At 42.3% G+C, this 11,521-nt stretch overlaps 2 protein-coding genes across 2 annotated transcripts; one reads left to right on the forward strand and one right to left on the reverse strand.

Moving 5' to 3' along the window:
* Nucleotides 1-6,578: 6,578 nt before the first annotated feature.
* LOC131287711 (PSME3-interacting protein) lies at nt 6,579-7,780 on the reverse strand. Its single transcript, XM_058316787.1, has 4 exons — nt 7,592-7,780; nt 7,425-7,523; nt 7,187-7,347; nt 6,579-7,123 (listed from the first exon to the last, which is right to left on the reverse strand). The coding sequence occupies exons 1-4, from the start codon at nt 7,686-7,688 to the stop codon at nt 6,692-6,694; spliced, it is 789 nt and encodes a 262-aa protein (XP_058172770.1). The 5' UTR covers nt 7,689-7,780; the 3' UTR covers nt 6,579-6,691.
* Nucleotides 7,781-8,538: 758 nt separating this feature from the next.
* LOC131286730 (tubulin-specific chaperone E) lies at nt 8,539-11,020 on the forward strand. The gene is made up of 5 exons (XM_058315724.1): nt 8,539-8,727; nt 8,808-8,908; nt 9,060-9,434; nt 9,503-10,212; nt 10,336-11,020. The coding sequence occupies exons 1-5, from the start codon at nt 8,647-8,649 to the stop codon at nt 10,629-10,631; spliced, it is 1,563 nt and encodes a 520-aa protein (XP_058171707.1). The 5' UTR covers nt 8,539-8,646; the 3' UTR covers nt 10,632-11,020.
* The last annotated feature ends 501 nt before the right edge of the window (nt 11,021-11,521 follow it).

Below are 11,521 nucleotides of genomic sequence, written 5' to 3' on the forward strand. Positions count from 1 at the left end.
CTTTTCAAGACTTTCCCAATGGACATAAACAATCGGCACACTGTACGTTGTAAATTTTGAATCGATAAAGGAAGGTTTTATCGTTAAACCTTCCGCCCGAAAAGAGGAAAGCGATTTGTCCAAATGAACCCAAATAACGAACCTTTCAAAATTTGGATAAACATTTAAAATAGATGGTACAATATCGAAATCGTTGCTTTCTAACCTTGGATACTTACAGTGGGCCAATCGGTAAGTGGGACGGTCAAAAAAAGATCACTTGTCTGGCTTTGCGATTAATTTTAGGGTACTTAGAAATGACAACAATGAATTTCGCTTATCACATCTTTTCTGTCTACCTTTCTACGAAGCATGTGCAAAAAGAGAGAGTAAAAATCGGTCACAAATAAGCGCAATGATCAAAAAAGTGTAAAAAGTCATAATTTTGCCAGCCAAACGTAAAGTTGGACACTTGCTATTCAGGTTTAATACGTGGTTTGTTGAACTATTTTCAGAAGTTTTTGATGTTTAATGTTATTTCTGTTATATTCTATGACTGTTTGTTGATGCTTGACAACAGTTTTTTTCAACTTTGTTGCACATTTCTGCTCAAATTTAATCTTTATGTTCGTTTTAGCACCAATTTATACTATAAAATGTTTGTAACATAGTATACTGTACAATTTTGCTCAAATCGGCTATTGGATTTCAAGCTGGAGATTCAGAAAGATTCTTTTGAACTTTGAGGCTGATTTAGAGAAGCAACTTTTGTGTTATTCGTAGCTTATAGTGAGTATAGTTAACCTGGCGGAACTCTTAATCTTGGAATAGTCAAACTATATCAACAATATCCGTCATAATTTTCTTCATCATATGAAAATTGTAATGTGTATCGATCGTACTTTAATTAAAAACAAGTTTTTCAGTTAATTCTGATCACATGAACACCTACAACATTATCAAATGACCCCCAAGGAATAGAAGTTAAAACAACCATTTTTTAAAACGCGTTAGCTCCGTTTTGCGTTAGAAAACTGTCCACCTTTCTAACCAAAACTGTTTATGTTTGCTTCATATGTAAGTCATACTTACTCTGACGACAATTACCACATTAAATTAACGCATTTGAACGAGATATGCAGAGTACCTTTCAACATAATCTAAAATCATCGTCAATATAAAGTTTAGAAAAGTAAAGGTGTTGTTTGCGGGTTCTGCGGGTATGTTCTGGAAATAGTTTCGAACCTTCTGAATCCTTTCATTGTTTTATTAAATTCTTAGACATCTATAATAGAGGAAAAGACTTCAATTCAGTTGGTTTTTAAATCAATCTCACATCATCGTCCTTTAAGTTTATTGTAAGATGACCTATTTCAAGTTATATTTTTGACAATATGGGCTTTTTTTATCGATTGTTGGTGTATCGCAAAACAGTAACTTTGGTTAAATTGATAAAACCAGATAATTTTTGGCATTTTTAATCGATTAATATGATAAAAAAGATAATATTTCATTCCTTTCAGTGGTGTAACATATATCAACCACAAAGTGTAAATAATTTATCAAAACTTATTTTTTGTGTACATATAACAATGGTTAAGTATATGATAGATCATTAGAAAATGTTTTTACGTGCCTAAGCTAGCTTCCACAACACTTAAGCCGCAGAAATTCTTGGTAATACAAAGTGTCCAACTTTACGTTTGACTGGCAAAATTATGACTTTTTGCACTTTTTCGATCATTGCGCCGCTTTGTGGCCGAGTTTTACTCTCTCTTTTTGCACATGCTTCGTAGAAAGATAGACAAAGAAGATGTGATAAGCGAAATTCATTGTTATCAATTCTAAGTACCCTAAAATTGATCGCAAAGTCAGACAAGTGTTCTTTTTTTGACCGTCCCACTTACCGATTGGCACAGTGTATGTAAAATCTTTTTTTTTTCTATGTGGCCCAGACGATGTGGTTTAACAAACATTTATAAACGAAAAAAAAATTGACTTCCCCAAAAAGCGACAATATTCAGTACGTGACTAGTGTACTGAGCCATTCAATTCACACATTTCCTCCTGCGCCTGACCCTTTGTTTCCGGTAGGCTTTTGTGATTTCCTCTTGTTCCGTTTGATTTTTCTACGTTATCGATTTTCTTCGCCGTGAACTTATTACTTTCACCTTTGGCGTCATTAGCCGACCTCGCCAATAGGGGGTATCGAGATAGGGGTAGTGATGTTTGATAGCGGATCACCGAGCGATGGAAAAATCCTACGCAACCATGCGAATTAACTTGCGGAGGGGAAGGAACGCGGATCGCAGCTTGTGACTTGGCGGGGTGGGTGGTGGTAGCAATCATTATCACAAATGGCCGACGACCCCCATGAAGTGCGATGATGACGTGGGGGCTAAAAAACGCAGGACTTGACGAGGAGACGGTCATCATCTTATCTAATTTAATGATTTTTCAACCACCACCCCTGTACCCCACCGCCGCCCGGTTCGTGGGATGATGGTGGGTGGTTGAAGATATATGAACGCATACTGCGTTGCGACCTACTAATAAATCTTGAGATATCATTGTTTTCCATGCCACATGCCGATGCCGTGGATGCTGTGCTTGATTTGTGGCAACGAAGCACCCTACGCTTTACGTCACTGTAAGCCGAGGTGACATTTGACCTGCTGTTTGTCTGCTGTTTAATATAGACATTGGCGATTGCGTTGAAAAGGTGACCTGCAAAAGACTTACTTTGCATCCCTTTCAGTCGTTTTCAGAAAATGTCAGACAAGACATTTTCTTCATCCACGGTATAGTTTTTCTTCAACCTTCTTATCCTTTGGCTCGTCAATTGACCTCTCCGCTGATGGTGACTGTGTGTGAGAACGGAGAATAACTCTATAAAAACTCTCCACCCGGTAGCGGCTATGGTGGAAGGAGATTGTTGATCATAAATCTGCCAGCAGCCGTGCTGCAGGCTTCTAGGAAGATCTCATCTGCCAAAGTATGCCGTTTTTCCCATTACTTCCCCCTTCTATGCTTTCTTCCGGTGTGGTGTTGTTTCTTTTTGCTGTGTGCCCGATCCATCCAATTTGCATAAAGAAGATCTCTCCGCCAAACAGCAGCATAGTGCTATACACCACTGCTGGAAAACAGCAGAAACGATCCGCCGCATTGCGCGTACATACGAGAATGCGAAGCGGGAGCGACAAAAGTGTGTGTTCCGCGGGTTGCCAAGCGTTTGCATGTGTTTATTACTTGCGTAGTACCCCGCGATGATCGCGGATCGCGAACGAAAACTTTCTCGTGGAAACTTCAGCAGCAGCAAACATGACGCTACAGCAAAAATAAAACTGACCACCACCGGAATCCACCGTTCGAGACAGCAAGGAACGGCAGATAGAACACTGGAGAGCGAAGAAGCGGGCGCACAATCAATTAGCTGGTTAATCGTGTGAAAAAGTTAAAGCTCGCACCGCCAGTTGCCCCTTTCGGAGGCCAGTCCAGCAGGCCAGCGCTGTTTCCTTTGTGTTGTTCGGGAGCATTAAAAACAGCGTTAAACTGCGCGCTAAATTGCAGTTCTACTTCGTGGAAGAGAGATGTAGAATGCAACATTTCCCGTTCTGGTACCAATACCACACGCCTTTGGGCCAGGAAAGGGAAGTTGGACACAACAAAAAAACATACTGGCCCACATCGGACATTGAACATAGCCGAAAAGAATCGGACAAATATTTCTTCGTTCGTTTTTCACATTGCGCTAAAAAAGTGGACGCTTCAAGGAAATAATGGTTGCAAGAACAACAAAAAAAAAGTCTTTTATACTATACACAATCATAGCAACCGATAATGGTGGACAGCTTATGATTGAAAGGGAAGCATATTCTCCACGCCCCAAAGAAGGTGGTGAAATGCGAATGGGAACTAGTGATCGCATAGCATTTGACGAACCTTCCACGGGGCAGAGCTTCTTTCGATCGTCGGCCGATCGATGATCTTTACCAAAGTGCTTCAGCTTACGTCAGGCGAAGCACGGCGCTGCATGTTTGGACAAAATGGCGTTGGTAGCCTCGGCAATATTGCAGGCTAAAAATTCGTCTGTGATTTAAAACAGTTCTTTAATTTGATGCTTCGTGTAACTTTAGACAAATTTATTACGATACAATATTTTACAAACTTTTTGGCCGTGCCTTTTCCCGGCAAGGAATGGATCCGGATGTATTGGATTGGAACAGCTAAATAAACTGGTTATTCCGAAAGGAAAATCTTGTACGCCTTCAGCTTTTAGGTCAAACTTTGCAGTCACAAAACTTACGAACAGTAATTGAGTAAACAAGAATATAGTTGCGACACAACTGTCAAGACTAACTATTTCAAACGTCAAACGAACACCACGCAACCTTCCCATTTTGGTACTTTGAACGCGAAGACCATTTGTGTTCTAGAAAAACAGATGTATTTGTAAACGACCGACACACAAACACACCCTCGCAACACTAACACACGCAAATACGCCCCATTCGCAAGGAATTCTTTTCTTTCAGAAAGAATCGAAGTTTTTCTTCGAAATTTACATCATTTCCCCGATCCGCTGCACTTTTCTGCAGTGCACAGAAACACTGCTATCACGGGTTTCACGAAAATCACAATGAACACACGCGTCCGCCAGCGCACTACATGCAATGGAATGCTTACATTGCTGCTGCTGCTGCTGCTGCTTTCTCCGCTAGTTTTGTCCGCTTTCTTCAAGGCGGATCGATCGGAACCAACAAAACACACAAAAGCGGTCACAAAACACACTGCTTCGCACGACAATCACCGGAGAAAGGTGTTTTCGGGAGGAAAAAATAAGAAATCCAACGCCACGATCACGAACGGCATCGACGCGTCATGCTCGTTCGGGTTCTTGCGATGCTCTAAACGCAAGGCATCTTGCTCGCCGTGAATCTCATACACTCTCACCGCGTGTTGTCTACCCCTGGACTAGCGGAAGCAGGAGCGAATGCGTAATTAGAGCGAGAGATCCGAGCGCTGCCCGAAAAGCTAACTTCAAAAACCTTGGTCATAACTTGAAAAACTGACTGAAATATCTCATTTTTAAATATTTTTTTAGTACCTAGATCAATTTTAGCAAAAGACACCTCAAATGGACGGCTTTTTTAAGGCAAATAATTTCATACAATAAAGATTCTTCTACAAATCTTAGTTTTTTAAATAAATTTTTGAATGGGACGGTGGTACAGAAACCTTGGTTGGTATTTTCAGTTGAAATTACAAACTTTTTAATAACACGCTTAATCGATTTTTACCATGTGACCCCTCAAATGAAAAGACTCTTCAAGACAAACAACTTTGTGGAAGGGAAAACATTACCATTGTTTCTTATTTTTGAGGAAAAACCGGTGTGGGAAGTGGTTCGCCCATCGGGCGAAAAAGTAAAGCAACCTTGATTTGCCTTTTAACAGCCAATTTGCAGTTAACTTTGTAGTTCCTAAACCGATTTGCTCAAATGACCCCTCAAACGAATGGTCTATTCAAGACACGTAACTTTGTTTCAAGTATGTTACTACATTTTGACCATCTTTTCTAGTTTTTCTAGTTTCTCTCGCCAAGCGAAGAGAGAAGAATTTTCGCTCTGCGAGAATGAACCGGGTCACGAACACATTTGCATTGTGTGCACCAACACATCCTCACCCGTGTTCAGACACGTACCGGGATTAATCGGTTTACCGGTTCAGGTCATCAAGCTCGAACAAATCGCTGCCTTACAAGGTCATTTTTACCGTTGTGTTTTAGAAGCGAATTTTCCCTGATTTTGGGAGAGAATTCGCCTTTTCGCCCTAAAAACGAGCAGCGAAAATGTTGAGCTAGTGGTGGGTAGCTCAAAATTGAACCTGTGAATAAAGTAGCTCGTACAGCTCATGGGATATTGAATGTCTCAAATACGTGAGATATATTATAATATCCTTCACAATGGACGGAAATACCACTCTACTAGAAGTAAACTGGGGTAAATCAGTAAGTGTCTGCATATATTTCTCAAAAAAGGCTTGAATGTTCGTGTTTTTTTTTAGATTAATTAGAAGAAAATTGTCATATTTACTGATATTCTTTTGTAAATCATTCAATGAATTAATCATATCATGTGCAACACCGTAAGTTAGAAGTGTACGCATGATATGATGGATTGGGATTCGGATTTGGAGATCGGGACTTCAGAATGGACTTGAATCGATAGATTCGAAACCCTACAGATTTGATTGTCGCAACACTAGTTGCAACACTTCTTTTTCTTCCAACCGGTTCAGTGGAGCCAAGGTAACTAGAATAAAGCTGTTTAGCATCAGTTTTGAAATTGTAACAATAAATTAATCAGATACTTTATTGTTCAATTGTTTAAATTGTTTTAAAATAATGTTAATTGAGTTTTGCAAACGCCGGCGAAAATCTTACCGTAACAAATCATGGTGTTACTACGGCAGTCAAATTGATCGAAAGAATTTGCATCATTGCAGGATTTTCTATTTTTGATACAATTTGCTTATAAACAATCGAAATGCGAGATAGTGCTCATCTTAACCAAAAGGAAAATTGGTAATTTTGAGATGTATCCTAGTACTACCAACATTTATTATTTAACCAGATTAGCGAATAAACACAATAGAACATTACAGGGACAGGATTAAGTGTATAATTTAAAAGCAATTGTAGGCGCATTCCATCATTTACCATCGCAAGTTTTACGGATCTTTCTTCCAACGAAATCGTACGCTTCATGCCCAGAGTCCAGCTCCGATTCGGCCGAGCTGTTATCCGAGTCCGATTCATCTTCATCGTCGTACGATCCCATTCCCGGTAGTATTCCTATAACTCGCATTCTCGTGTTGATCGGATTTGACGGTTTGGTTTGTGCATCTGTTTTTGCCGGCTGGCTGTTGGAGGCTTTAATTACAGGTTCTTTTTTGGACTCTCCGTTAGTAAGGTTGGCCACGACAGGAAGCTTTCCATTTACTTCGGAAGTGGATTTCGGTTCGTTTTCCGGTTCCAGTTTGCGCTTTCTAACAACTCCGGCTAGGATTTGCTTTTGACTCAACCGCGAGCCTGCGATGGGTGCTTTCGTAGGCTTTGGTTTGGAAACTTGCTGCTGAATTTGCTGGAAATTATCTCATTTCAGTCCGTATTCTATGCGAGTATCATGCGAATCGAATGTATTTACCTCATCTAAACGCTTCTCCTGCAGGGTGGCAACTTTTGCGCGAAACTCGTTCAATTCTTTCTGCTCTTCCATGTGCGCCTGTCGTTCTGCGTGCATTCTATTTTTGTCTACCAGGTCTAAAAATTCCACCTCGTCGTCATCTAGACCTTTGATCATGTTTTCTGCATGAAAACAAGTAGCGACATTATAAAGCAACCTGTGCGCGGATAAGCAACAACGAGATGATCGGGTTACTTACTTAGCTTGTGAGCTTCCTCGAACTCATGATCTTTCTTATTTTTCTGTTCCTGTAGCCTGTCGTAAAGGGATCTCGAGTCATATTCCTCTTCCGGTGCATCTAGTTTAGGATTACAAATTAAATGAAGAAACATCCAAAGGATTGATTTCCCCCAATGTTCGACGTACCAACTGGTTGATCTGCTGTCCTCACTTTTTCCCATTCCTCTTGCCTCAGGCGACGCGCTTCGGCGAGCTCGGTTTCGGTGACGAATCCGCTGGCCATCACAATCGCGGAATTCTATTTTACGGACAAAATCTCGTTTAATTCGCTGGAAATCGTAGGTAATTGCACGCGTAAAAAAATACTGTTTTCGATATTTATGTGACAGCAAATTATTTTGTTTTGATAGACTGACTGCCTAGTGGATGTTGATAATGGAGATGATCCCTTTTTATGGAAACCGATATCAATTATTTGACAGGGTTAGCATAGAACGGAAAGTTAATAAAAAAAGTTATTTGCAGATTCCATTAATTTTGTTTCATTGTTTCTTTCTCCACTGTTTTATTTTGAAAATCATTAAAACATTACTTTGACAAACGCATCACTCACTAGGCACCTAGTTTTATAGCACCGTAGCAACTATTGTCGTCCTCCTCTTTCTAATGGGAAAGAGCCTCAAAACAGAACGAAAACATTGCCTTCTCGTACGCACATTTCGTTGTTTTTAGAGTTGTATAATTCCGATTCAGATTCATGAATCTTAATGATTCTTTGCATCGTTTTAGAGATTCATGAATGTTTTATTGAGGGATAAATGAATCAAAAGGTTCTCTAAAAGAACAGAAAACTAAACATCAAAACATGGGTACAGAGACCCCCCTCCCCTTGTTTGTTTTTGGTCGGCCAACGAAAGAATCATTAAGATTCGTGAAAAATCCTTTGAAAATTAATGAAGACTCATTCACGCTTTGAAAGATTCATCGACGTTTGAAGATTGGAATCCCAAAAGATTCATGAATCAATCTGAGTGAATCTTAGATGAATGAATTTCACCTAAAGAGTCATAAGGCACAACACTAGTTGTTTTGCATTTTGTTGACTTCACAACACTGCTGCAGTGTGAAAACATTCGTCAGACGCATCTGCAACGTTTACGGTGGCAAGTGATTCGACAGTGGCCAATTTCCTACATCAAAAACCTGTCCACTGATTTTGTGTGAGGTGAAAATTTGTCGTCATGATACTGCAAAACCATCTCGAGCGTGGTGCTCGCGTAAAAGTGGGCCAGTTTTTTGGCACCGTGCGATACGTGGGCGAGGTACAATTTGTGCTAGTTGGATTTGATGACTTTCGCTTGCTGAATTGGTGTTTTGTGTTTTTGCTCCATTTCATCGATAGGTACCGAACACGGAAGGTGAATGGATCGGTATCGAGTGGGACGATCCTGTCCGGGGCAAACATTCGGGCACCATCAACGGGGTGCAGTATTTCCAAACAAGGTTAGTAACCTAACACTACCACCGATGACTCATCGTTGCCATTGCAGCAATCACCCGTGACCGTGTGTCAACAACGATCCTCTTCGTCGAGAAGTTAATCAACCGTGCTAAGATGGTGTTTTTTGTTTGTGTGTTCGGTTTCGAATTCCAGAGCACCGAACGCTGGTTCGATGATACGCAGCGAGAAGCTGACCAAGTTCCAAACACTACAGCAAGCCATCACAGAGAAGTACATCGTTACCGAGGACACGCTGCAGCTCGATTCGGAGATGATACAGGCGGTGCAAAAGCAACTGCACGCGTCCCTGTTCGAGATCGTTGGGATGGAAAAGATCGGGGGAAAGCAGAGTAATCTGCAGCATTTGGTGGACGTATCGGTACGCTATTGCCCCGTGAGCGCGGCCGGAGACTTGAGCAGTCTCGTAAATTTAGAGATGCTGGATGTATCCTCGACGTTGCTCTGGAACTGGTCGGTCGTGGGCAACATTGCCGAGCAGATTCCGACACTGAGGGAGCTGAACCTTTCGTAAGAACGTCCACGCGAACATGTCCATAAAAAGCGCTTTATTAATCTTCATCATTTATTTCCAACAGCAATAACCGGTTTGTGGATCCGTACGAGGAACAGATCAGCGTGTTGGCTCAAAAGTTTGTAAACATTCGTACGATAATCCTGAAAAATTGCAGTATCGGCTCGTGGACCGAGCTGGTCCGGCTCGCCCGCATGTGGCCCGGTATTGAGAACCTGCTGCTCGAGCAGAACGACATTCGCTACATCGAGGACGAGGCGCCGTACATTGTCGCACTCAGCCGACTGAAGCATCTCGACCTCCAAGGCAATGCCGTGCGGGATCCCGACTCGGTCCGCAATCTGGGCCGACTGCCCGCACTGGAGGAACTGGTGCTGACCGGAAACGGCATCCGGGAGCTAACGTTCTCCGAAGACTGTCCACACAACGAGAAGGTGGACCTGTTCCGCAACCTGCGCACCATCTACCTGCGGGACAATCCGCTCCAAGATCAATGCCACGTATTCAACGAGCTGGACAAACTGGCCCACCTCGAGCACGTCATGGTCGATCCGGATCCGTCGGTCAGCTACGAGGAAACGGTGGCGCGCATTGTCGGTTCGATCGCCGGACTGCGGATGTTCAACCGGTCGACGATCAGCGAGAAGCTACGCCGTGATTCCGAGTGCGACATGTGGAAACTGTACGCGCACCAGTGGGTGGAGGTGCGCAATGATGCGCAACAGCTGAAGGCGTTCTTCAAGTCGCATCGAATGTATCCGCGCGTGATGGAGCGTAAGTGAAAGTTTCATCTAATACCTCCTTGGTTGGCAGCTGTTGGCAATTTTTATTCCTTCCTTCCTTCGATTCACCTTCACGTTTCGTAACGGTTTTTTGCTCGTCTCTTCTCCATTCCAGGGTTGGGTAGCCCGGAGCAGTTTCTGCCGGACACGCGCAAGGTTTCCAACATGATCCGCCTGCAGCTACTGAACGAGCTGACGGGGGAGCTGCGCGAGAAGAAGGTCCCGAAGCGCATCATCCTGCACACACTGCAGAATCTCATCGTAAAGCTGTTCGGGCTGCCGGAGGGCAACTCGGCCCTGCGGCTGTACCTGCTCGATCGGAAGCGCAAAGTGCGCATACCGCTCGAAAACCACGGCCGTAGCTTGGACTTTTATTCCGTCGAAGATACCGACACCATTGTGTTCGAATGATTTCCATTGCTGATGTCCTTTGGTGAGGAATCACATACGGATCTTTGATTGATATTTAAAAACAAAAATCGTGATGTACTGCTACGCGGAACGTAACATATTTTTTATTTTGTTGTACGTCCAAATCTAGAGAAAATGCGTTAAAGAGATAGAATGCTTCGCTTCTATCGTGTGGCAGGTCCCCCACGAGTCTATTTAGTCGTTTTTTGATCTATTTTTCTATACTCTCTACACGACTAATCCCGTACTGTTAAACACCTTTTGTTTTGCGTCCCCACAAGAACCTGCGTGTTCCAGTTACTGTAGACGAAAAAGATAAACGTTTTTTTATTTAACTCAAATAAAAAGCACACAGCGGACACTCGTTCAGTGTGTCCTGTGGGTTTGAAATGAAACTCGTTTAAGGAAACAACAGTCAACAGGGGAGATGAAAGAAAATAAGTGAAAAGTAGACATCGGCAGTCATTCATTTCGTTTATCATTGGAATTTTATTTCAGCACTCACCGCTCATCAATCCCTCTGCTTCACATTATGTTCTCGTTTAATACTTTTTCATATTATCGCATATACCTTGTTAACTAATAACAGTATTTTTTCCCCTTTTTTATGTTATTCTTTGTCGCATTTTCGATTCACCGTTTGCTTGTTTTTTGTTTGTTTTAATATCATTGTAGCCATCCCGCTGCTGACGCATTTCGCGCGTGCTGATGCCCCGCAACCGTTCACCGCAACGTGAACAGTTCGTGGCCACGCTCGTTGACGAAGGCAGGAGCCGGGAGTGGGTTCTCTGCACAAGCGGTCATCCTGCACGTGCTTACTTTCTTTCGAGGCTCTCTAGTAAAAATGTAACATGTTGCCGCCCCCCCTAGCATGCTTCGATTTGACTGAT

This window comes from Anopheles ziemanni, chromosome 3, assembly GCF_943734765.1.
Source record: "Anopheles ziemanni chromosome 3, idAnoZiCoDA_A2_x.2, whole genome shotgun sequence".
In the NCBI taxonomy this organism is placed as follows: domain Eukaryota; kingdom Metazoa; phylum Arthropoda; class Insecta; order Diptera; family Culicidae; genus Anopheles; species Anopheles ziemanni.

What these genes read in the sequence shown, in the direction of transcription:
- LOC131286730 (XM_058315724.1), top strand. Translation starts at nt 8,647, where the DNA reads ATGATACTGCAAAACCATCTCGAGCGTGGTGCTCGCGTAAAAGTGGGC. An exon ending in CCGTGCGATACGTGGGCGAG is followed by an intron (nt 8,728 to 8,807) that starts GTACAATTTGTG and finishes TTTCATCGATAG; the next exon opens with GTACCGAACACGGAAGGTGA. An exon ending in GTGCAGTATTTCCAAACAAG is followed by an intron (nt 8,909 to 9,059) that starts GTTAGTAACCTA and finishes TTCGAATTCCAG; the next exon opens with AGCACCGAACGCTGGTTCGA.
- LOC131287711 (XM_058316787.1), bottom strand. Translation starts at nt 7,688, where the DNA reads ATGGCCAGCGGATTCGTCACCGAAACCGAGCTCGCCGAAGCGCGTCGC. An exon ending in GACAGCAGATCAACCAGTTG is followed by an intron (nt 7,524 to 7,591) that starts GTACGTCGAACA and finishes ATCCTAAACTAG; the next exon opens with ATGCACCGGAAGAGGAATAT. An exon ending in CGAGGAAGCTCACAAGCTAA is followed by an intron (nt 7,348 to 7,424) that starts GTAAGTAACCCG and finishes GTTTTCATGCAG; the next exon opens with AAAACATGATCAAAGGTCTA.